General features: G+C 45.7%; 1 protein-coding gene across 1 annotated transcript in view; it reads right to left on the reverse strand.

Moving 5' to 3' along the window:
* LOC115458877 (CMP-N-acetylneuraminate-beta-1,4-galactoside alpha-2,3-sialyltransferase-like) overlaps window positions 1–26,459 on the reverse strand; it is a gene marked incomplete at both ends in the record, with an annotated part of 216,961 nt that overhangs the window by 116,569 nt on the left and 73,933 nt on the right. The window contains one exon of the mRNA XM_030188715.1: window positions 8,784–8,828. Coding sequence (XP_030044575.1) covers window positions 8,784–8,828 — 45 coding nt within the window. The remainder of the gene's footprint in view (window positions 1–8,783; window positions 8,829–26,459) is intronic.

Raw genomic sequence — 26,459 nt, forward strand, 5'->3', positions numbered from 1 at the left:
GTGGCTAGGACTCTTCAGCTTGGAGAAAAGACGGCTGAGGGGAGATATGACAGAGGTCTATAAAATAATGAGTGGAGTGGAAAGGGTAGACGTGAAGCATCTGTTTACGCTTTCCAAAAATACTAGGACTAGGGGGCATTCAATGAAGCTACAAAGTAATAAATGTAAAACGAATCGGAGAAAATGTTTCTTCACTCAACATGTAATTAAACTCTGGAATTCGTTGCCAGAGAATGTGGTAAAGGCGGTTAGCTTTGCGGGGTTTAAAAAAAAGGTTTGGATGGCTTACTAAAGGAAAAGTCCGTAGACCATTATTAAAATGGACGGGAAAAATCCACTGCTTATTTCTGAGATAAGCAGCATAAAATGTTTTGTACTTTTTTGGGATCTTGGCAGGTATTTGTGTCCTGGATTGGCCACTGTTGCAAACAGGATGCCGGGCTTGATGGACCTTTGGTCTTTCCCAGTATGGCAATACTTATGTACTTATATGATAGCTACACGGGGAGGTTTGTTATTCCATAAAAAAGAAGAGAGAGATTTTTCAATATTTTTATACAGCACTGATTTGAATAAGAAAGGCAACATACTTAATGTGCATTTAATTTTAGGTGTGATTATCATTTTTATCATCGCCAACTGACTCCACCACAATAATCTTAGAGGTGACTATTTTGATATTAGATCTTGAACTGCTTTTAGTAGATGAATTGCGTTATATTGCATTGTCTCCTCTAGTGTAGGTCCAAAAAATATGCCAAGATATTTCATCTTGTTTGGAGACCATTTGAATTGGAATTGTTCAACTTCAGAGATTTAATGTCTGAACAGTTTATTGGCATCAGGACAGTTTTGTGAAGTTGTTTATATCCAGATAATAATATGAGTATTGTTTAATGGTGTCTAGAAAAAATGGTATAGATGATGGACTAGTGTACAAAAGTACATCTCTGCATAGGCAGATCATTTTGCTGCTGAACCACACTGTACACCCTGTATAAATGGATTATTTGTAACTGCAATTAATAAAAATTCTAATGCAATGTTGAACAATAAAGGTGACATTGGGTACCCTTGTCCGTTTTCTCTTAGACGGTAAATTATTGATTTGAATTCTAGTTGTTGGAGATGTATATAGTACTTTAATCATTTTGATAAAAGTTGGAGAACCAAACCACTTCAAGGCATAAAACATGTATGGCCACTCAACCTGATCGAAGGCTTTTTCTGCATCCAAATCTATAGCTATGATTGATTGAGTGGTTTTAGAAGCTTGAAGAAGGACATTAGCAAAAAGTCTAGTGTTGTCATTTGAGTCTTCCATTCATAAAGCCATTTTGCTCACTCTTTATAATTTTGGACATTACATGCTGAAGTCTTGTTGCCAGCAATTTTGAATATATTTTATCATCCACATTAATCAGTGATAGTGGCTTATAATTCTGTATATATAGAGAGTCTTAGTCTAGTTTCGGTAAAAATGTCAGCTTTGGGAAATGATCCATGGACAGAGTTTTATTCTAAGAAGTAATTTAAAAAAAAAATATTTCAATGTAGGCATTGTTAGCCATTGGAAAGCTGAGTATTTCCTCCTCAGTGATATCTTTAATTAAAGACTTATTCTCCTTATCGTCAATAGCTGAATGAGACAGTAGCCTAGTGGTTAGTCCAGCAGGCTTTAATCCTGGTGAACTGGGTCTGATTCCCACTGTAGCTCAAGTTTTTTTCGGATGTATTTCCCAAAGGGTGAAATGAAAAGAAGGGTGTTACCATAGTGAAAAACAAAATAATTAAAAAAACTCTAGACATAAGATGCCTGCTTCTCTTTGAAATTCCTTAGCTTGCTGCAAAAGTAAGAACTGTATGAAACTGGCTAAGGCTTGGCCCCTGCTTCTATAACTGATGAAACACTTGACAAGCCTTGGGAGTAATAAGCAGTGGCAGCGATCAAAAAAGTTTTGGGAAAAAAAAAAAAAAGCTCTCTCATCCTTGGTGACTTTAATATTCCTGCTAATGATCCTTCCAACTCTTATATTTCCAAGTTACTCGCTTTAACGTCCTCCTTTAATCTCCAACTATGCTCCACCTCCCCCACTCATCAAAATGGTCACTGTCTTGATCTCATCTTCTCCTCCAACTGTTCACCTTCTAGTTTCCTTGCCTCTGATCATCCCTCCTCTGATCACCATCTTATAACTTTCACACTTAAATCTCCTCCCTCCCAGTCCCGTCCTATCCTATCTAATTTATCTAGGAATCTTCACGATATTGACCCTTCATCTCTATCCTCCCATGTTTCAAACCTCCTCTCTACTGTGGCACCATCCACGTCTGTCAACGAGGCTGTTTCTTCTTACAACAATACTGTATACTCTGCCTTAGACACTCTTGCACCTTTGATGACCCGCCCTGTAAGGCGTACAAAACCCCAACCTTGGCTGACTTCTAATATCCGCTACCTACGTTCCTGTACCCGCTCCGCCGAACGCCTCTGGCGGAAATCTCGGGCCCTTGCTGATTTCTTACACTTTAAGTTCATGCTGACCTCCTTCCAATCTGCTCTTTTACTTGCCAAACAGGATTATTATATCCAACTGACCAACTCTCTTGGCTCTAATCCTCGACTTCTCTTCACCACATTGAACTCTCTCCTCAAGGTGCCCCCTCCCCCAACTCCCCCTTCATTATCTCCTCAGACCCTTGCTGAATTCTTTCACAACAAGGTTCAAAAGATAAACCTTGCTTTCTCTACCTCACCAGCTCTCCCTCCACTAGTCCGTTCCCCTCTCTCTCCTTCCCCTCATTCCCTTTCCTCCTTTCCTGAAGTTACTATTGAGGAAACTACACTTCTCCTTTCTTCCTCAAAATGTACCACCTGTTCCTCTGATCCCATTCCCACCCACCTTCTTAATGCCATCTCTCCTACTATTATTCCTTTTATCTGTCACATTCTCAACCTCTCACTTTCCACTGCGACTGTCCCTGCTGCCTTTAAACATGCTGTGGTCACACCTCTCCTTAAGAAGCCTTCACTTGACCCTACTTGTCCCTCTAATTACCGACCCATCTCCCTCCTTCCTTTTCTCTCCAAATTACTTGAGCGTGCTGTTCACCGCCGCTGCCTTGATTTTCTCTCCTCACATGCTATTCTTGACCCATTACAATCTGGTTTTCGCCCTCTCCACTCAACCGAAACTGCGCTTACTAAAGTCTCCAATGACCTATTACTGGCTAAATCCAGAGGTCAATATTCCATCCTCATTCTTCTTGATCTTTCCGCAGCTTTTGACACTGTCGATCACAGCATACTTCTCGATACCCTGTCCTCACTTGGATTCCAGGGCTCTGTCCTTTCCTGGTTCTCTTCCTACCTCTCCCTCCGCACCTTTAGTGTTTACTCTGGTGGATCCTCTTCTACTTCTATCCCTCTGCCTGTCGGCGTACCTCAGGGTTCTGTTCTTGGTCCCCTCCTCTTTTCTATCTACACTTCTTCCCTTGGTTCATTAATCTCATCCCATGGCTTTTCCTACCATCTCTATGCTGATGACTCCCAAATCTACCTTTCTACCCCTGATATCTCACCTTGCATCCAAACCAAAGTTTCAGCGTGCTTGTCTGACATTGCTGCCTGGATGTCTCAACGCCACCTGAAATTAAATATGACCAAAACCGAGCTTCTCATTTTCCCCCCCAAACCCACCTCCCCGCTCCCCCCGTTTTCTATTTCTGTTGATGGCTCTCTCATTCTCCCTGTCTCCTCAGCTCGAAACCTTGGGGGTCATCTTTGACTCTTCTCTCTCCTTCTCTGCTCATATCCAGCAGACCGCCAAGACCTGTCGTTTCTTTCTTTACAACATCCGTAAAATCCGCCCCTTTCTTTCCGAGCACTCTACCAAAACCCTCATCCACACCCTTGTCACCTCTCGTTTAGACTACTGCAATCTGCTTCTTGCTGGCCTCCCACTTAGTCACCTCTCCCCTCTCCAGTCGGTTCAAAACTCTGCTGCCCGTCTCATCTTCCGCCAGGGTCGCTTTACTCATACTACCCCTCTCCTCAAGACCCTTCACTGGCTCCCTATCCGTTTTCGCATCCTGTTCAAACTTCTTCTACTAACCTATAAATGTATTCACTCTGCTGCTCCCCAGTATCTCTCCACACTCGTCCTTCCCTACACCCCCCTTCCCCGTGCACTCCGCTCCATGGATAAATCCTTCTTATCTGTTCCCTTCTCCACTACTGCCAACTCCAGACTTCGCGCCTTCTGTCTCGCTGCACCCTACGCCTGGAATAAACTTCCTGAGCCCCTACGTCTTGCCCCATCCTTGGCCACCTTTAAATCTAGACTGAAAGCCCACCTCTTTAACATTGCTTTTGACTCGTAACCACTTGTAACCACTCGCCTCCACCTACCCTCCTCTCTTCCTTCCCGTTCACATTAATTGATTTGATTTGCTTACTTTATTTATTTTTTGTCTATTAGATTGTAAGCTCTTTGAGCAGGGACTGTCTTTCTTCTATGTTTGTGCAGCGCTGCGTATGCCTTGTAGTGCTATAGAAATGCTAAATAGTAGTAGTAGTAGCTATATGCAGCTTGTATGTGTGTATGAAAGCCGTGGATAGCAGACGCTGTTCTGAGCATGCGCAGAGAAGCCACACCTAATGACTGATTGTTCTGCGCATGCACAGCTTAGAGACTAGTTTTCTCCCTACCAAGCTGCTTGCTGTTTTTGCAAGCAGCCCATTTGCATGTGATTCCCTTTGGGAATCACTCGCTGTTTTCAACTTTTACCAAGGATCTTGAAGTCAGATGTTTCCAGGGACTTTTTGCATCTGCCAGTAAGTCTTTAATGAATTATCTGCTCACTTTTCTACAGCCTCAATATAGGCATCCAGCCTACTTTTATAAAATCACCTTCATAATTTCTACCTGAAAATCAAACAACTTTGTAGAGACAGCAAAGTGTGTATACGTTGTGATATAAAAATGGGGAACAAAGAGTCTCTACTCCTAGTGCAAGTTAGTGAATCACCTGAACCGGATAAAATATATCCCAGAGTGCTGACAGAACTGAAAAATGAACTTGCAGTGCTATTTTTAATAATATGTAATTTATCTTTAAAATCAAACATGGTACTAGAAGATTGAAGGGTGGTTAATATAAAGCCATTTTTAAAAAAAGTTTTTATTTATAAGTTTAAATCATTATATCAAGGATTTACTCTTGTTCAGGAAAGTGCTGAACCTAAGAAACAAAATATTAAAGAAATATTAAATAATACATACAACTTAAACACTCAAGTCCACATTATTGGATTCCAAGATTAATAAAAAGAGGAATATAAGGAAAAAAAAATTTTCTCAAGGCAAACTTTGCACCTGGGACGGAACTGGTATTAAATAATTCTAATTACTCCCCTCAAGATCTTTTTGAAGCAACAAAAGATATTAAATGAGAGGGTTCCATTAATACATATTTGACTGTATTGTATCTTACTATACATTTACAAGGAAATCTCAAATAGAATGTTCCCCCTAATTGCAAAATGGCAGATTTCAAAATCAAAAATTGTTTCCGTCTTTGTTGGGTTTCCCTCGAAACATCAGGAAACAAAAGAATTTTTAAACCCAAAAATAATTTCTCTTTGTTCTTGAAGAACATTCGGAAGAGCCAGTTTATCATAAAGCCATTTTTAAAAAAAGGTTCCAGAGGTGATCTGATCCGGGAAATTATAGACATAAGTGTTGCCATACTTGGACAGACCGAAGGTCCATCAAGCCCAGTATCCTGTTTCCAACAGTGGCCGAGCCAGGTAACAAATACCTGGCAAGATCCCAAAACAGTACATTTTATGTTGCTTATCCCAGACATAAGCAGTGGATTTTCCCAAGTCCATTGTAATAATGGCTTATGGACATTTCTTTTAGGAAACTATCCAAACCTTTTTTAAACCTCGCTAACTGCTTTTACCACATTCTCTGGCAACAAATTCCAGAGTTTAATTACACGTTGAGTGAAGAAAAATTTTCTCCAATTCGTTTTAAATTTACTACTTTGTAGATTCATTGTGTGCCCCCTAATCCTAGTATTTTTGGAAAAAAGTCTACCCGTTCCACTCCAGTCAGTATTTTATATACCTCTATCATATTGCCCCTCAGCAGTCTTTTCACCAAGCTGAAGAGCTCAAGCTGTTTCAGCTTTTCTTCATGGGGAAGTTGTCCCATCCCCTTTATCATTTTCATCGCCCTTCTCTGTACCTTTTGTAATTCCACTATATCTTTTTTGAGATGCGGTGACCAGAATTGCACACAGTATTCTAGGTGAGCCTAACGTCTGTGCCAGACAAAATGGTAGAAACTATTATAAAGAACAAAATTACAGAGCATATACATACATAAGCATGGATTAATAAGACAAAGCCAACATGGATTTAGTCAAGGGACATCCTGCCTCCTCAATCTACTACATTTCTTTGAAGAGGTGAATAAACACGTGGATAAAGGTGAGCAGATTAATACTGTGTATCTGGATTTTCAAAAGGCATTTGAGAAAGTATCTCATGAAAGGCTGTTCAGGAAATCAGAAATCATGGGGTACTCATTTATTTATTTATAACTATACCCTTGCACTACACACAATTCTGGATGAGGAAAAAATACATATACATAAATTACTTAAAACAATATAAGATACCACACAGGGCCGTGCCAACACAGTAAGCGGGGTAAGCACCGCAGGGGGGCGCCGACCTCTGGAGGGCGCCACCGCGGTGCTTACCCTGGCCACTTACCTCAGCTCCACGCCGCCCTGGGGGCTTTAAATCTTTTACCTCCGACGTCGCAGCAGCTGAGCAGCGTCAGTGAAAGCGCTGCCGACGTATCCAGCCTTCCCTTTGCGCTCGTTCGTTCCCTCAGTGTCCCGCCCTCGCAAGGAAATGACGTCAGAAGAAGGCGGGACACTGAGGGAACAAACGAGCGGCAGTGCTTTCACTGATGTTGCGCAGTTGCTGCCACAATGGAGGTAAATTTAAATTAAATACAAGAAACCAGACTCAGAGGGCGGGCAGATGGACATGGAAGGATGGATGGAGGAGGGAAGGGCAGAGAGGAGCATCGATGGACAAGGATGGACATGGATGGGAGGGCAGGGCCCAGGGAGAGGAGAAATTGCTGGAAATGGAGGGGAGGGGAGAGAGGAGAATTGCTGGATATGGATGGAGGAGGGAAGGGCAGAGAGGGACAAGGATGGACATGGATGGGAGGGCAGGGCTCAGGGAGAGAGGAGAAATTGCTGGACATGGATGGAGGGGAGGGAAGGGAAGACAGAGGAAGGAGATGCACATGGATGGAGGGGAAGGGAGAGAGAAGAATTGCTGGGCATCGATGGAGGGGAGGGAACATAGGAAGGAGATGAGATGAGGGAAAAGGAAGAGAGGAGAAAAACTGCACATGGATGGAGAAAATAGGCAGAAGCTGGATCCACTGGACAGTCGAGTCTGCGGAGGACCCAGCTTTTACTTATGGATATAGAGCAAGAAATGAAGAAGAAAGGAGGAAAGTAAAGAAATAAATGGAAAGAAAGCCCTGGAAACGGAGTTAAGAGGACAGATAGCAGCAGAATCAGAAAAAGAAAGTCATCAGACAACAAAGGTAGAAAAAAATCATTTTTTCATTTTAGTGTTTGGAATATGTCCACTTTGAGAATTTAAATCTGCTATCTTATTTTGCAATGTATAGCAATTTGTTTCTAAGAATATTGCTGACAATTCCTGTCTGTGTGGCAAGTGGTGAGTGATCATTTTCACAGTTAAAAATCATAAAAAATTATTTGCGATCAAGTATTTCGCAAGAAAGGCTTGTAAGCCTTGCCATGATTGCTATTGAGAATGATATATGTGCCCAGTTAGATATCAAAGATTTAATTACTAATTTCGTGAACATGAAAGCACGAAAAGCTAAGTGGTTGTAAACCCTCTATTTGTTCAGCAATTCAACAAAGATGCACTCCATCTTTCAGCTCCTATTTCCTTTGCATCTTGTGCCACACAGGGGGGGGGGGGGGGGGCGCCAACTGATGGTCTTCAGGGGGGCACCAGAGACCCTAGGCACGGCCCTGATACCACACTAAATACTTTTTCACAGAGAGGATACAACATAGCACATCTTAAACTAAAGGCATAGTAAAAATTATTCTTTCCACTAGCATTAGTAATAACCCTCATTGTCTAGATACTGTTCAACATATTTTTATTATTATTAAACAAGAGCACATTGGCAAACCAGCCATAACAGATTACAGGTGAAATTTACAAACCTGTTAAAAGACATAATCTGAGAGATCAACAACAATGTAGAAAGTGCTGAAAGTATGTGAGTCCCCCCACATTCCCTCCCCAACCCTCCTAACTGCCAAAAGGGCAACACCACAAGGTAACCCCAAATAATTGTATTGGTTATTTTACCATTCCTCAAACAAGAACCCTGGGCCTGGGGAGCTGGACTCCCCTGCTGTTCAAAATGTTTTTTTAAGCTGAAATTCTAAGAACACCAAATGTATCGCTATATAATGTAGTGGTAAGATGTATTTGTTTCTGAGAGATAAAGTGCTTGGAGATCACGGTGGGAGAAAAAATTTCAAGGAGGGTCTAGACGAGTACAAGACTCTGTTGTATCAATACCTTTCCAGGTCCATGGCCAGCAAGCACCCAAAAAGTCATCTGGTCAATTGGTGAGGGTAGGAGAGATTAAGTAAGGGACAACAAAGAAACACAAAAAAAATCTTACGATGCTTTTTCCTCTCACGTGGAAAGAACCTTCTCTCCAAGGAAGCTGAAATAAAAAGACAGCATAATGAGGGCCTTTATTATTCCTAAACAACAAAATGGTATGCTACATAGATTATAATACTCAAGTGCAATAGGTTTGCTGCAAGTCCATGGTGATGTCACTGATCATTGTGACTCTAGGACTGCACAATAATGAGGCACAGGTATCAGTGCTGGTTAAGTCTGGGCCTGCTGGACTGACTCAGTTTCTGCATGTGTAACTAACCACTGCAGTCAGTAGGACTGACACTGGCAATGAAATAGAACAGAAATAACAGCGTGGGAGCCTGCAGGACACACCAGCACTGAAAGAATCCCAGACAAGATCTAGGTCTGATCTAAGAAGGACTGACACTAAGAAAGCAGCTGGTCTAACACAAGAGAAGAAAAAGCAATGGCTAAAGTTACTCTGAAACACAGGGGTTTCATTAGAGAACATTTGGACTTTCTCCCAATCACTGCTGTGCCTGGGATTGGAGAAGTGCTGGGGAAAAGGCTGAAACGCAAAGGATATACCAGGGCTACTCACTTGCTGCGCAAGTTTAATTCTAACAGAGAGGGTTTCAGGTTCTGGCTGGAACGTGCATGTGGAGCCAACAAGTTACAAAGATTAGACTGTCGCCGTGCCATGATGCAGTGGTTAAGCAGATATTAACAGCACAGGCAGAACAAGAAATAAATGCGTTGATAAGAAAGACCATCTGTGTATTTATTATTTGGATGAGGCATTCTAATACAACATAACCAAAGTGTGACATAGACCTACAAAGTTTTACTACTAGATATTATCAGATGGGGTAAAGAGGATGGGTAAGGGGGAGATGAATGGAGAGGTGGGGAAAAGCAGGACAGGTGGTTTATGGCCTATATATAGCAGTGATTCCCAAACTGGGTTCCACATCAGACTTGGGGTAGGAGCAATCCCCAGTCACTCCTGCCCATGTTGGCTCCACTGACATAATAGCTGTCGATTGCTCCTGCCTATACTGGTTCCAATCTCAAAATGGCTGCTGGAACCTCTAGAGGCGCTGTCATGGGTAGAAGCAACTGGGATTCCTCATATCCCCTCTAGACCAACAACAGTACAGTAAGCCTGGCAGTGGATGGGAGGCCTACTTGTGTTTCCAGAAGAGGGGGCACCATTTCTTCCTTTCGCTCACTGTAATATCAATTTACCAAAAGGAAACCTTTGAAGTAAAAGACACTGAAGGCAACAGGACAGGTAAGAATCTAACCAATGCCAGTCTTCCATTGGATTCCAAGGTGTTTTTTATGGACTTACCAACTGAGAACAAAACCTCTTATAGAAAACTGGCTGGCCACGCTTTCTGGGTATGGCTATTGAGTAGATGAGTTACTGAAAATGAGGAAAGCTGGATGGTGTAATTGAATATGTAATACTGCATTCACATTTGTAAAACTGCACTGTAGAATTACTGTCTATCTTGTAAGGCTATCAATACAAAATTAGTAGCTGGGGAATATGGTCTGTGTCCTGATTATGACAATGCAGATCTGGATGGGCTGGAGTGGGCTTTGACAGTAAATTCAGTAAGCAGACATCTACAGTCTATGCTCCAAAACCAGCAAGGACAGCTTAAGATCAAGTGTGTATATGTTATATGGCATCATACCATATGCTATGGGCATGATATTCAGACAGCGGCGATCAGCATCTTGCTGACTGCCGCCAACGTTAAACTTGGAAATTCAATTCCCAGACCAAGTCTAGGCTCTGGCATTCATTTTCCAGGCACAGAGAGCTGGCTAACACATAGCATTTAACCAGCCGTGAAGAACCGCATAAAGATAGGAATGCTTTTTATGGAGTCCTATTTATGCAGCTATCTTTAACCGGTAAAGTGCCAAATATCACACTTAACCAGCTATGAGTTAGCTGGATCTCTGTACCCAGAAATTCACAATGCACACTGATTATATTTTGGCCTCCAGAATTTAGGTATCTCAGATCATTGGAGAAGAAATAGGCCCTACTGAAATCTCTGATCACGTGCTGCTGTGAGTAGACTAGAAAGACCCTCAATAATGGTGGAGGAAGCAGAGTGAGCCATAAAACAGAGCCCTGTTTAAAGGTCCCCAGGACAGATGGATTTCAGGCAGAATTCTACCAGATTCTGTTAAATGAGATGGGGGGGGGGGGGGGGGGGGGGGGGCTATTGCTATGTTTAATCAATGTCTGGCCTATAAAAGCCTGCTTGACAGTTTAAGGCTACAGTGCACAGTCATGCTGCAGAAGTCGAGGATGGACCCTATGATTCCCAGATCATATAGACCCATCTCTCTTTTAAATCTTGAGACAAAATTGTTGACTAAAATTATGGCTAATTGATTGGACCAGATATTTCCTAATTTGATTCATGAATCCTAAGCAGGCTTTGTCCAAGACTGATACACTGTCAAAAATATGTGTAAGATTTTAGCCTCACTGGAGGTAGTGTTGAAGCAGGGCTATCCCTCTCTCTGCTAGCTAGTTTTGATGCTGAGAAGGCCTTCAACAGGATTAAATGGGATTTTCTATATGAAATTTTAGATACATTTGGATTTGGAGGTCAGTATGTAAATGTGATATGCACATTATATCATCAAAAGGAAACCCAGATAGGGATAAATGTATTGACTTTGGATTCATTCCTTATTTTACAGGGTACGAGGCAGGGTTGCCTCTTGTCACCAGAGCTTTTTATGGGAAAATTAGGTTCTTACCTTGGTAATTTTCTTTCCTTTAGTCATAGCAGATGAAGCCATTACGTATGGGTTGTGTCCATCAACCAGCAGGGGGAGATAGAGAGCACTCAACTTTTCACAGTGCCTCATGGCCAGCCAGCTCCACTGCCTCTTCAGTACTTGAAGCTTCCAAAGCAGTATGGCAAACCGCAATGGGAATAACATGAACTTTCCTCACAGCAAACGATGGCCCCTTAACAAGGGCATGAACTCAAAAGGAGGGCATGAACACATCCTCCTGGAGGGAATAAACTCGTCCTCCTTATTGTATAACTGGAGGGGATACAAGCAACCTCCAGGAGGGAATAAACTCATCCTCCAAAACATAAACTGGAGGGAATGGACTCATTCTCCTATAAGTGAACATGATCCTGAAGACTGTTTTACAACTTTCTCCCAAGGAAGGAACTTCAGGAAACAAGAACAGAACCTGAAAAACAGATTCACAGCATACAGACAATCATACAGGGAGGGCTCATGGCTTCATCTGCTATGACTAAAGGAAAGAAAATTACCAAGGTAAGAACCTAATTTTCCCTTCCTTGTCATTAAGCAGATGAAGCCATTACGTATGGGATGTAACAAAGCAATCCCTATATAGGGTGGAAACAGGTCACACCATGCGCTAGCACTTGTGCTCCAAAACGCGCATCCCTCCTAGTAGCCACATCCAGCCTGTAATGTCAGGCAAAAGAGAGCTTAGAAGCCCATGTTGCTGCACTGCATATCTCTTGACGAGAGAGTGCTCCAGTTTCAGCCCAAGAGGAAGAAATCGCTCTGGTAGAATGCGCCTTAAAGGCTACAGGCAGAGACCGGCCGGCAAGCTGATAAGCTGAAAAGATAGTTTATTTGAGCCAGCAGGCAATAGTGGCTTTAGATGCTGGAGACCCTCTGCGAGGACCTGATAGCAAAACAAACAGATGATCATAGATCCTGAAACAGATAGTAACTCGCAGATACTGCAGCACAGTCCTGCACACAATCAACAGGTGCAACTGCTCAAAAGATTCTGGAAACTCCTCCTTATCAAAGGAGGGCAAGAAAATAGGCTGGTTTAGGTGAAACACTGAAACCACTTTAGGCATGAAGGAAGGCATGGTCCGAACCGTGACCCCAGACTCTGAGAATTGCAGAAATGGGTCTCTACAGGACAGCGCCTGGAGCTCTGACACCCGTCTTGCCGAAGTAATGGCCACAAGAAAAACGGCCTTTAGTGCCAAATCTTTCTCCGATGCTTGCCGAAGCGGCTCAAAGGAGAAGCCTGCAGGGCCTTCAAAACTAGCCCCAGGTTCCAAGCTGGACAGGGTGCTCGCACGGAAGGCCGGAGCCGAAGCACCCCACTAAGAAACTGTGCCACATCTGGATGAGCAGCTAAAGACACGCCTTCAACCTTACCACGAAGGGAGGCCAACGCTGCCACTTGCACCTGCAGGGAATTATAGGCCAAGCCTATTTGTACACCATCCTGCAAAAAGTCCAGAATCGGTGAGACAGGAGCACGCATGGGTGTGATCGCTTTTGAAGCACACCAAGACTCAAACTGGTGCCAAATCCTGGCATAAGCCACGGAAGTGGAACGCTTGCGGGCCTGCAGGAGAGAGGAAATGACTGTGTTTGAATAGCCTTTGTCCCTCAATTGCAACCTCTCAATCGCCATGCCATAAGACCAAAGCGGCAGGCGTCCTCCATGGCTACCGGGCCCTGTGACAACAGGTTCGGTACCAGAGGTAAAGGAAGGGGAGCCTCCACTAGCATCTGTCGGAGGTCCGCATACCAAGGCCTCCTGGGCCAATCCGGGGCGATGAGGACCACTTCTCCTGGGTGCAGCCGAATCCGCAGGAGCACGTGCCCTTTCAAGGGCCACAGAGGGAACACATATAGTAGGCCCGGAGGCCAGGGCTGAGTCAAGGCATCCAACCCTGCCAAGCGAGGATCTCTCCGTCTGCTGAAGAAGCACGGGACTTTGGCATTTGAACTTGTTGTCATAAGATCCATCACGGGCTTGCCCCATTTGGCACGTATCTGCAGGAATACTTCGTCTGCTAGTTCCCATTCTGCTGGATCGATCTGATGCCTGCTTAGATAATCGGCTTGCACGTTGCTCTGACCTGCAATGTGAGCTGCCGACAGAAACTGAAGATGCAGCTCGGCCCAGTGGCAAACCTGTTCGGCCTGCGCGGCCAGTGCTCTGCACGGAGTGCCGCCTTGTCGATTTATGTAGACCACTGCTGTCGTGTTGTCCGACATCACTCTGACAGCCAATCCTTCCAGGGTCACTTGAAAGGCCAGAAGCGCCTGAAACACCGCTTTCAACTCCAGGCGGTTGATGGACCACTCTGACTCTTCGGGTGTCCATAGACCCTGGGCATGCTTCCCCTTGCAATGTGCGCCCCAGCCCTTCAGGCTGGCATCTGTCACTACTAGACACCAATCGGGGAGCGCCAGCGGCATTCCTCGCCGCAGCATGCTGTCTGAGAGCCACCACTCCATGCTGAGTCGGGCCACAGGGAGCCAAGAAAGTCTGCACTGATAATCCTGAGAAACTGGAGACCATCTTTGAAGTAGGGAATACTGTAGAGGTCTCAGGTGTGCTCTCGCCCAGGGCACCACTTCCAATGTGGTTGTCATCGATCCCAGCAGCTGGACAATGTCCCAAGCTCATGGGCGGGGCATCCTCAGGAGCAGACAGACCTGATTCTGAAGTTTGCACCGCCTTAGCTCGGGTAGGTATACATAGCCCGAGTCTGTGTCAAACCTGGCCCCCAAATATTCTAGAGATTGCAAGGGGGTCAGGTGACTTTTGGCCATATTGACGACCCAGCCTACAGATTGAAGTAATGAGACCACTCTGGCTGTAGCTTGATAGCTCTCTGTTACAGAGTCTGCTCTGATGAGCCAGTCGTCTAGGTACGGGTGAACCCTGATACCTTCTCACCTGAGCAAAGCAGCTACTACCACCATTACCTTCGAAAAGGTTCGGGGAGCTGTGGCGAGGCCAAAAGGCAAGGCCCGTAACTGGAAATGTTTTCCCAACACCGCAAACCTCAGAAACTTCTGGTGCGGGGACCAAATTGGTATGTGCAAGTAAGCTTCTTTCAGGTCTAGAGACGTGAGAAACTCTCCTGGCTGTACTGCAGCAATGACGGAGCGCAGGGTTTCCATGTGGAAATGCCGCACTCTCAGTGACTTGTTTAATTCTTTTAAGTCCAGAATAGGGCGAAAAGACCCACCTTTTCGCGGCACCACAAAGTAGATGGAGTATCGGCCGTAGCCATGTTCGGCGGGAGGTACCAGGGACACGGCCCCTAACTGAATCAGACCTTGCAAAGTCTCCTCATCGGGACTCCACAAACACGTCTCTTACTGGGGCATTGAATTCTATTCTGTAGCCATCTCTGATCAGGTCCAGAACTCACTGATCTGAGGAAATATTGGCCCACACTTCGGCAAAGAGGGAAAGACGTCCTCCGATGACAGGAAGCGAGAAGGGGGCCGGCGCCCCATCATTGAGAGGGTCGCCCCTGAACTCCAGGCCTAGAGCCGGTGGCTGCAGAACGCTTGTCCGAGCGAAAGGAGTTCCTCTGCTGAAAAACGGGCACGAGAAGTGAACCCAGCATAATGCCCCGGGCGGTACCTTCTAGCTTCACGGAAGCGAGGTCTATAAGAGGAGTGGACCGCCTGGCCCTTGGAGGAAGGCCTCGGCCTATCTTCGGGCAAGCGTTGGGGTTTAGGATCTCCCAGGCCTTTAACAATTTTTTTTCCAACTCCTCACCAAATAGGAGAAAGGCCTTGAAAGGGCAACTTCACCAACCTTTGCTTAGAGGCCATGTCCGCTGCCCAATGTCGTAGCCAAATAAGACGGCGAGCTGCCACTGCTACTGCCATTTGTTTAGCCGAAGCTCTGACAATATCATAAAGGGCATCAGCCAAAAAGGACAAGGCCGACTCCAGCCGCGGAGCCACATCCGAGAAGGGCTCCGCTCCATCTCCGGGCTGTTCCACTGCCTGTTGCAACCACGCCAGGCAGGCTCTAGCAGCATCACAACTGCATGCAGACGCCCGAACAGCAAGACCTGCAATTTCAAAGGACCGTTTAAGTGCTGCTTCCAGCCTACGGTCTTGTATATCCTTCAGGGCAACTCCTCCTTCCACAGGGAGGGTAGTTCTCTTTGTCACCGCAGTGACTAGGGCATCTACTTTAGGCATTGCAAAGCGAGCCAAATGCTCCTCACGCAGAGGGTATAATTGCCCCATAGCCCTGGAAACTTTCAAAGGTCCCTCGGGGTCAGCCCACTAAGCAGAAATAAGCTCTTGGATGGAGTCATGCAAAGGAAAGGCTCGGGCAGGCTTTTTGGTACTAGCCATCCTAGGATTCACAGAGGAGGCCGTGCCACTGTCAGGCTCTTCAATAGAAAGGACCTATAGGGCATCTGAAATAAACGCTGGCAGCTCATCACGGTGGAAAATCCTCACCGCGGAGGGATCATCCAGATCCTGTGGTAATTCTGCACCTGACTCTGGCTCCTCAGACCACGAAGGCCTGCCAGAACTCTCCGAATCCTCACAGCCCGACCACAGGAGGGGGGGGGGGGGGGGTGCACCACAATCTGAAGGGGAATTAGCCCTTCTACGCTTTTCTTTATGCCAATTATCAGGGAAAATAGCCTCAGCGGGCAGCCCCAGGCCAGAATCCACCGGGGGGGACGGGGGGGGGGGGGGGGACAATAGAAGGGGTCTCAGACGACCCTTGAGGGAGAGCTCTTTTCAGCATGTATGCTTTATGCAATAATAACACAAAATCAGGGGAGAAAAATTTGCCCTGGGCACCCAGATCCCGTCCGGGGCTAGCCGCTCCCTGAATAGCCTCAATTCGAGGTCCCCCCTCCGGGCTCAGGGCTCTCCGTCTCTACGGAGGCCGCGCCATGCGGAGAATTCAAAATGGCGTCCGCTGCCAGCTCTGAGCGGGAAGAATCATCGCTCGCCATGCTCGGGCTGGCTCTTACACCTGTACAGCATGATTTACAGAGACCCGCTGCTGATTTGCGCTTGCCACACCGGGAACAGCGCTTTACATTCTCTGCAGCCATCGCCGAAAATGGCGGGAAAATTTAAAATGGCGGTTTCGCGCCAAAAACACCCCGATCGCGGGCCCACCCCGGAGGAGTTAGAAAACACTCTTACCTCACCAGACCGAGTATCACAGCTCCGGTCCCATAGAAGAATCAAAGGAAAACCTCTGTTCCATTTTTTTTTTAACGCTGTGAGGAAAGCAGAGGTAATAAGATCTCCGGAGGCTCAGATAAGTGGGAAAGGCGGGGAAAAGCGAACCAATGTGCCTGCATCCACTGAGTGGGAAAGGAGAGGGAAAAGCAAGCTAATATGTCCACATCCACGGGGGCATGGGTAAGGCAGGGAAAGGGCTAACCTATGTGCCTTCAAAGTGAAGCTGCTATAGCCTCTAACACCCCGGCTAACAACTGGCAAGCCAGGAGCCACCCCCAGGCAGATTTTTGATGGAGCTCGAAGAAGCTGCAGCCACCCTGCTTTGGGAGATAGAGAATACTGAAGAGGCAGTGGAGCTGGTTGGCCATGAGGCACTGTGAAAAGTTGAGTGCTCTCTATCTCCCCCTGCTGGTTGATGGACACAACCCATACGTAATGGCTTCATCTGCTTGATGACTAGGAATTTAACTTTAGATCCTTTGATTAGCATAGTAACATAGTAAATGACGGCAGATAAAGACCTGTATGGTCCATTCAGTCTGCCCAACAAGATAAACTCATTTTACAAGGTATGTGATACTTTATATGTATACCCGAGTTTGATTTGTCCTTGCCTTTCTCAGGGCACAGACCGTAGAAGTCTGCCCAGTACTGTTCTTGTACTAATTTGTGAAGCTAACATCGAAGCCCCTTAAAATTTACACTCCAGCCCATCCCTATCTATTCATTCACAATCAGGGCATAGACCGTCAAAGTCTGCCCAGCTCCCGTTTTGTTTCCAATTACCGGTGTCACCACCCAATTTCCGCAAAGATTCCACGGAACCATTCCTTCTAAACAGGATTCCTTTGTGTTTATCCCACGCATGTTTGAATTCCATTACCGTTTTCATATCCACCACCTTCTCTGTGAAAAAATACTTTCTGACATTAGTCCTGAGTCTGCCCCCTTTCAACCTCAATTCATGTCCTCTAATTCTACCACCTCCCGTCTCCGGAAATGGTTCGTTTGCGGATTAATACCTTTCAAATATCTGAACGTCTGTATCATATCACCCCTGTTTCTTCTCCTTTCCTCCAAGGTATACATGTTCAGGCCTGCAAGTCTCTTCTCGTACGATTTGCAACGCAAATCCCATACCATTTTCGTAGCTTTTCTTTGCACCACTACCAGTCTTTTTACATCTTTAGCAAGATACGGCCTCCAAAACTGAACACAACACTCCAAGTGGGGCCTCACCAACAACTTCTAGAGGGGCATCCTTTCTTCTACTGGTTATGCCCTGTTGCCTTGTCACATTGTTTCTTCACCTTCAGATCCTCCAACACCAACACCCCAAGGGCTCTCTCCTGAGTCAAGCTTACTAATCTCTCCCCTCCTATCCGGTATCTCTCTTTTGGGTTTCCGCACCCCAAGTGCATCACTCTACACTTCTTGGCATTAAATTTTAACTCAATGCTATACTTAGGGATCTCCGTTAATTCAAACTGGTGTGATAAACTGACAATGTAAAACAATTTCACCAATGTTTGTTCCTATATCATATATTCAATGTAGAGAGGTATGGTAGCCGTGTTAGTCCACTCTTAAAGGTTATCAATAGAAATCAAACAAAATAAAACATGGAAAAGAAAATAAGATGATACCTTTTTTTATTGGACATAACTTAATACATTTCTTGATTAGCTTTCGAAGGTTGCCCTTCTTCGTCAGATCGGAAATAAGCAAATGTGGTAGCAGATAGTATATATAAGAGAAACATCAGTATATATAAGAGAAACATCAAAGCATTACTTTGACAGTCTGACAGAGTGGGAGGGTGGGGGTATGCATGGGGACATCAAAGCATTTCATTGATATTCTAACAGACCCAACACAGACTGTAAACAGGACCGCTGCGCCAGTAGGGGGAGGAAGGAAGTCTCCTCCCCAGGATTAATCCAAGCCCCACAAATTGCCACCAGCAGATACTTTCGAATATTCTTTTCTTTTTATTTTTGTTTCCAAGTTACAAACAAAATCTTCAGTCCAGCCCTGGGTTAGGGCTGCCCCAGGCAGGGTAGTGCTGCCCCTCACCCAGCAATCCAAAGTCTCTGCCCTTTCTTGAGGGCTGCAATAGTCCCCTTTGGAAATACTTCCTTTTCACAGTACGTATCACAAGCAGTGCTGGCCCCAAAGTACGTATCACAAGCTGTGCTGGCCCAAAGCAAAATTGTTCCCTCCTGTCCAACCAGGGTTTCCAGCTCCCACAGTTCTTACACAACAAACAGGAGCAGCTGGGGAACCAGGCTTATAACTCTTCCAGTCCTCTGCCCTTCCCCCACAGCAAACAGTTCAAATCAAAACAGGCTTCTTCCTTACAACAGGTTTTAAATCAAAACTTTTAAACACATAGCTTTCCCCTTTTAGGTGCTACCTTCCTCCGGGATCTCCAGCTCCCATTCCATCCTCCTTCTGCTTCTTGCTCAGCAGCCTTAACCTCCTCCTCCACCTGCTTCGCACCCCACCCTTCCCTCTACAGGTGGGAGGCATCATGTATTGATTACAGAGCCAGGGAACTGGGCTTCTTCCTTCTCCCTCCCTCTTGTGGTCAGAGTTCGTAAGTACCCATCTTGTCTATCCCTGGGGCTCCCTTTGCTGGGACGGCAATGCATTCTGGGAGACGTAGTTCAGGATTTTGTTGTTTCATTTTGTACCTCTGGGCGGTAGCCTTGTCACAAGACGGAAAAAGAAAAGGGCACGTTTCCCTGTAACACATCCAGCTGCAAACTATGCCAAAACATTTCACAAGACCCCACAGTCATTCACAAGGGAAAAATATTCAACATAAAGGACTATTTTACATGCTCATCTTCCAATGTGGTATATATCATTCAGTGTAAAAAATGTAACGAAGGATGCTATATTGGAGAAACAGGCCAGATGCTTAAGACAAGATTCAATCTGCACAGACATCACATGAAAATAGCCGGTGCCAGTCAAGCCCCCACCCCTGTGGGCCAACACTTTACAAGACCAGAACACTGCACCAGTGATTTCACAGTAAGAATACTGAAAGGTAATTTTAAAACAATACAGGAACGTAAGACCTTTGAAATAAGAATAATTGAATATTTTGACACCCAACAAACAGGACTTAATAAGGATCTGGAGTTTCTAACCCATTATAAACCATAAAGCTGTATTTCTCTGTTTATTACCCTCCTCTCACCTACCAACACCCATCCTGTTAGAATATCAATGAAATGCTTTGATGTCCCCATGCATACCCCCACCCTCCCACTCTGTCAGACTGTCAAAGTAATGCTTTGATGTTTCTCTTATATATACTATCTGCTACCACATTTGCTTATTTCCGATCTGATGAAGAAGGGCAACCTTCGAAAGCTAATCAAGAAATGTATTATGTCCAATAAAAAAGGTATCATCTTATTTTCTTTTCCATGTTTTATTTTGTTTGATTTCTATTGATAATCATATATTCAATGTAAATTTTTTACAAATATTTTTCTATATGCAGTGCTCAGAAATTTCTCGTGTGCCTTATGCCATATGTTGTGCAAATGGCCCGCAGCATCTGACCATCATTGCACTGTTCCTACCATCCTCCTAGTTTGAAATCACCATAGTCTGTTACAGATTTAACTACTATCAAATTGTAAATAAGACCACTTATGTGTGAGTGGTCTCTTGGTGATAGGGGTAGGATGAGTGTTCGTTGCTGCAAGACCTTCACTGTTGTGCTAAAGTGAAATTGTTTTACATTAAATTTTAACTGCCAGACCCTCGACCACTCTTCTAATGTTCGGAGATCCCTTCTCATTGTTTCTACTCTCTCCAGGGTATGCACTCTATTGGCTATCTTCTTGTCATCCGCAAAAAGGCATACCTTTCCTTCCAACCCTTCAGCAATATCTCCCACAAATATATTAAACAGAATAGGCCCCAGCACCGACCCCTGAGGAACTCCACTGCTCACCTTCCTTTTCTCCGAGCAGATTCCATTTACCACCAACCTCTGCCACCTGTCGGTCAACCAGTTTCTTATCCAGTTCACCACTTTCGGTCCTAAGTTCAACCCTTTCAGCTTATTCATGAGTCTTCTGGGGGACCGTATCAAAGGCTTTGCTGAAGTCCAAGTAGATTACATCTAGCGCACGTCCCTCATCCAGTTCTTTGGTCAAAAAAGTCAATAAGATTCGTTTGGCAGGATTTCCCTGTGGTAAAGCCATGTTGCTTCGGGTCCTGTGAATAGGGACCACATCCGCTCGTCTCCAATCTCGTGGAACCTCTCCCGTCTCTAAAGATCTATTAAATAAATCTTTAAGAGGTCCCGCCAGGACCTCTCTGAGCTACTTCAGTATCCTGGGATGTATCCCATCCGGCCCCATAGCTTTGTTCACCTTCAGATTCTACAGCTGTTTATAAACTCTTTCTTCCGTAAACGGCGCAGTATCCATTCCATTCCCAGACGTTCCCTTGGCAGCCAACCACGGTCCTTCTCCAGGATTTTTCTCCATGAACACTGAAGAGAAATAATTGTTTAGCACGTTCGCTTTATGTTCATCACTCTCCATATAGCCATTCTCATTATCTTTCAGTCTCGCAATTCCATTCCTATCTCTTCTCCTTTCTCCAATATATCTGAAAAAGGTCTTGTCACCTCTCTTTACATCTTTAGCCATTTTTTCTTCCGCTTGCGCTTTCGCTAGCCATATTTCCCTCTTCGCTTCTTTCAGTTTAATCCAATAATCTTTTCCATGATCCTCTCGTTGCGTTCTTTTGTACTTCTTGAACAAAGCCTCTTTTGGTCTTATTTTTTTAGCTACTTGTTTGGAGAACCATATAGGCTTCCTGCTTCTATTGGTTTTGTTTACTTTCCTCACAAAAAGATCAGTCGCCATATTTATAGCAACCTTTAGCTTGGACCACTGTTTTTCCACTTCTCCTATGCTTTCTCATGCCAACAGCTCCTTCTTCAGGTATTCCTCCATTTTATCAAAATCAGTACGTCTGAAATCCAGTACTTTGAGTTTTGTGCGTCCGCATTCCGCCTTCGCCCTTATATCAAACCATACAGTGTGATGATCACTATTACATAGGTGGGCACCCACCCGGATATCGAAAACACTAACTCCATTAGTGAGCACTAGATTCAGCATTGACCCTATCCCAGCTGCCCTGGGTCCGACAATAAAGCAAGATAAAATAAGATAGGTCTAAAATCCTATATAATAAAACTCACCCTCAACGTTTTGAGGACAGTGACGTCACTGTCACTTCCTTCCAGAACGGTTCGTAAGACCATGGTGGTGAAGCCACCGAAATCACCCAGGCTAGGGGCCCCACCCTCGCATCAAACGTCATGAAGTCGAGGTCGGAGCAATGGCGTTCGGTGCGTCCAAGAGGCAGGTGCGGAATGCGGAGCAATGCCGTCAGAACGACGAAGGGGTCCGTAGGTAGGTAGGGAGGGAGAAGGGGGTGGTTGGGGAGGAAAACCTTGCTTGCACCCGTTTCATTTGCTCCTGAAACGGGCCTGTTTTCCTAGTAATTTTATAAGAGGTGGCTATATATAAAAGAACCAGTGAAGAGTTTGATGTTGTTGATATCGCTACGAATTGAAATTGGTAGCGATTAACATCACTGAGGTTCTGGGAAAGTTCCTATGAGATGATTGAAAGATACAAAGATTAAAAAGATTTATGGCCTTAAGACATTTTGGATATATGAGATAAGAAGCTGTGCATATCCTATACTGGACTTTAAGAATTTGTGATCTATGGTGTGTGAAGATCCAGTTTAAACTTACTGAATTGCCTGAATATTTAGTTGAAGAATCAACTAAACATCATATAGGACCAGAATTGATCGATCTCAATTTTCCTTCTCAGGTTATTATTCAATCTTTCTCTAATTGTTGAAAATATAGATCTTGAAACACATGACAGATAAACTGTGAAGTTGGCCAGACAGTGATCTGCTGAACAATCTACTTGACAAAAGTTTACAAGATGAACTCAAAAAAAGCAACTAAGTCCAGTTTATGACCCATTCATGAGTAACATCAGTTTTATATTGAAATTGCAATAAATCTAAACCATCTAAAATTTTACTTACTGATGATTCCTGTCTATTTTCTAAATGTAAGTTCAAATCTCCTATCAAAAGTAATTCTGAGAAAACAGAAAGACAGCAAGGATCCCAGCTGACAGCAGGAGTGGAATGGAGAGGAATCAGTGACATGGCAACCAGGCACTTCTCTACCAGCTTTATCCTCTCACTGGCATCTCTCCCGTTGCACAGCAAAACTCCATGGAGCGTCAGGCAGGTCATTCAGCTGATGTGCTCTGTGAACTGTGTGAGAAGAGGCACCAGTGGCAGGACGAGCAAGTTAGAGAAGTACTGGGCCTTCCGCATCAGCAACTGCGCTCTCCTTTTCAGCTGGAATTGGGTCAACACAGAAGGGAGTGCAAAGGTAAGCACTGTCCTGAGCTCTGGAGACCCATGGCACACCACTTACAAAAGGACTTTTACTTTCAAGGTTATCACCAGCATTGCACAACAGCTTTCCAGGGGAACACATAAAAAGGAACTAGGATCTCCCTCACTTCTCAAATTTTTTCTCCAAGGAAGATAAGTACATAAGTAATGCAACACTGGGAAAAGACCAAGGGTCCATCGAGCCCAGCATCCTGTCCACGACAGCGGCCAATCTTTCAATGGAGGCCTTTCAATTCTTCATCTTCTCTCTCGCACACACTTTTCCATCCACCCCTTTTATCATCTCTGGCATCTTACTCTCATCACCACACCACTACTGTAACATATCCTATGATTTAAAGCGAATGCTACATACCTGTAGAAGGTATTCTCCGAGGACAGCAGGCTGATTGTTCTCACTGATGGGTGACGTCCACGGCAGCCCCTCCAATCGGAAACTTCACTAGCAAAGTCCTTTGCTAGTCCTCGCGCGCCCGCGCGCACCGCGCATGCACGGCCGTCTTCCCGCCCGAAACCGGCTCGAGCCGGCCAGTCCAGTATGTAGCAAGACAATACACTTCAAGGGAAGACACAACTCCAACGGGGAGGCGGGCGGGTTTGTGAGAACAATCAGCCTGCTGTCCTCGGAGAATACCTTCTACAGGTATGTAGCATTCGCTTTCTCCGAGGACAAGCAGGCTGCTTGTTCTCACTGATGGGGTATCCCTAGCCCCCAGGCTCACTCAAAACAATAACCATGGTCAATTGGGCCTCGCAACGGCGAGGACATAACTGAAATTGACCTAAAAAATTTACCAACTAACTGAGAGTGCAGCCTGGAACAGAACAAACAGGGCCCTCGGGGGGTGGAGTTGGATCCTAAAGCCCAAACAGGTTCTGAAGAACTGACTGCCCGAACCGACTGTCGCGTCGGGTATCCTGCTGCAGGCAGTAATGAGATGTGAATGTGTGGACGGATGACCACGTCGCAGCTTTGCAAATTTCTTCAATAGAGGCTGACTTCAAGTGGGCTACCGACGCAGCAATGGCTCTAACATTATGAGCCGTGACATGACCCTCAAGAGCCAGCCCCGCCTGGGCGTAAGTGAAGGAAATGCAATCTGCTAGCCAATTGGATATGGTGCGTTTCCCTACAGCCACTCCCCTCCTATTGGGATCAAAAGAAACAAACAATTGGGCGGACTGTCTGTGGGGCTGTGTCCGCTCCAGGTAGAAGGCCAATGCTCTCTTGCAGTCCAATGTGTGCAGCTGACGTTCAGCAGGGCAGGAATGAGGACGGGGAAAGAATGTTGGCAAGACAATTGACTGGTTCAGATGGAACTCCGACACAACCTTTGGCAAGAACTTAGGGTGAGTGCGGAGGACTACTCTGTTATGATGAAATTTGGTGTAAGGGGCCTGGGCTACCAGGGCCTGAAGCTCACTGACTCTACGAGCTGAAGTAACTGCCACCAAGAAAATGACCTTCCAGGTCAAGTACTTCAGATGGCAGGAATTCAGTGGCTCAAAAGGAGGTTTCATCAGCTGGGTGAGAACGACATTGAGATCCCATGACACTGTAGGAGGCTTGACAGGGGGCTTTGACAAAAGCAAACCTCTCATGAAGCGAACAACTAAAGGCTGTCCTGAGATCGGCTTACCTTCCACATGGTAATGGTATGCACTGATTGCGCTAAGGTGAACTCTTACAGAGTTGGTCTTGAGACCAGACTCAGACAAGTGCAGAAGGTATTCAAGCAGGGTCTGTGTAGGACAAGAGCGAGGAGCTAGGGCCTTGCTGTCACACCAGACGGCAAACCTCCTCCACAGAAAGAAGTAACTCCTCTTAGTGGAATCTTTCCTGGAAGCAAGCAAGACGCGGGAGACACCCTCTGACAGACCCAAAGAGGCAAAGTCTACGCTCTCAACATCCAGGCCGTGAGAGCCAGGGACCGGAGGCTGGGATGCAGAAGAGCCCCTTCGTCCTGCGTGATGAGGGTCGGAAAACACTCCAATCTCCACGGTTCTTCGGAGGATAACTCCAGAAGAAGAGGGAACCAGATCTGACGCGGCCAAAAAGGAGCAATCAGAATCATGGTGCCTCGGTCTTGCTTGAGTTTCAACAAAGTCTTCCCCACCAGAGGAATGGGAGGATAAGCATACAGCAGGCCCTCCCCCCAATCCAGGAGGAAGGCATCCGATGCCAGTCTGCCGGGGGCCTGAAGCCTGGAACAGAACTGAGGGACTTTGTGGTTCACTCGAGATGTGAAGAGATCCACCAAGGGGGTGCCCCACGCTTGGAAGATCTGGCGCACCACTCTGGAGTTGAGCGACCACTCGTGAGGTTGCATAATCCGGCTCAGTCTGTCGGCCAGACTGTTGTTTACGCCTGCCAGATATGTGGCTTGGAGCACCATGCCGAGACGGCGAGCCCAGAGCCACATGCTGACGGCTTCCTGACACAGGGGGCGAGATCCGGTGCCCCCCTGCTTGTTGACATAGTACATGGCAACCTGGTTGTCTGTCTGAATTTGGATAATTTGATGGGACAGCCGATCTCTGAAAGCCTTCAGAGCGTTCCAGATCGCTCGCAACTCCAGGAGATTGATCTGTAGACCGCGTTCCTGGAGGGACCAGCTTCCTTGGGTGTGAAGCCCATCGACATGAGCTCCCCATCCCAGGAGAGACGCATCCGTTGTCAGCACTTTTTGTGGCTGAGGAATTTGGAAAGGACGTCCCAGAGTCAAATTGGACCAGATTGTCCACCAATACAGGGATTCGAGAAAACTCGTGGACAGGTGGATCACGTCTTCTAGACCCCCAGCAGCCTGATACCACTGGGAGGCTAGGGTCCATTGAGCAGATCTCATGTGAAGACGGGCCATGGGAGTCACATGAACTGTGGAGGCCATGTGGCCCAGCAATCTCAACATCTGCCGAGCTGTGATCTGCTGGGACGCTCGCACCCGCGAGACGAGGGACAACAAGTTGTTGGCCCTCGTCTCTGGGAGATAGGCGCGAGCCGTCCGAGAGTCCAGCAGAGCTCCTATGAATTCGAGTTTCTGCACTGGGAGAAGATGGGACTTTGGATAATTTATCACAAACCCCAGTAGCTCCAGGAGGCGAATAGTCATCTGCATGGACTGCAGGGCTCCTGCCTCGGATGTGTTCTTCACCAGCCAATCGT

Source organism: Microcaecilia unicolor, unplaced genomic scaffold (assembly GCF_901765095.1).
Source record: "Microcaecilia unicolor unplaced genomic scaffold, aMicUni1.1, whole genome shotgun sequence".
Taxonomy (NCBI): Eukaryota; Metazoa; Chordata; class Amphibia; order Gymnophiona; family Siphonopidae; genus Microcaecilia; species Microcaecilia unicolor.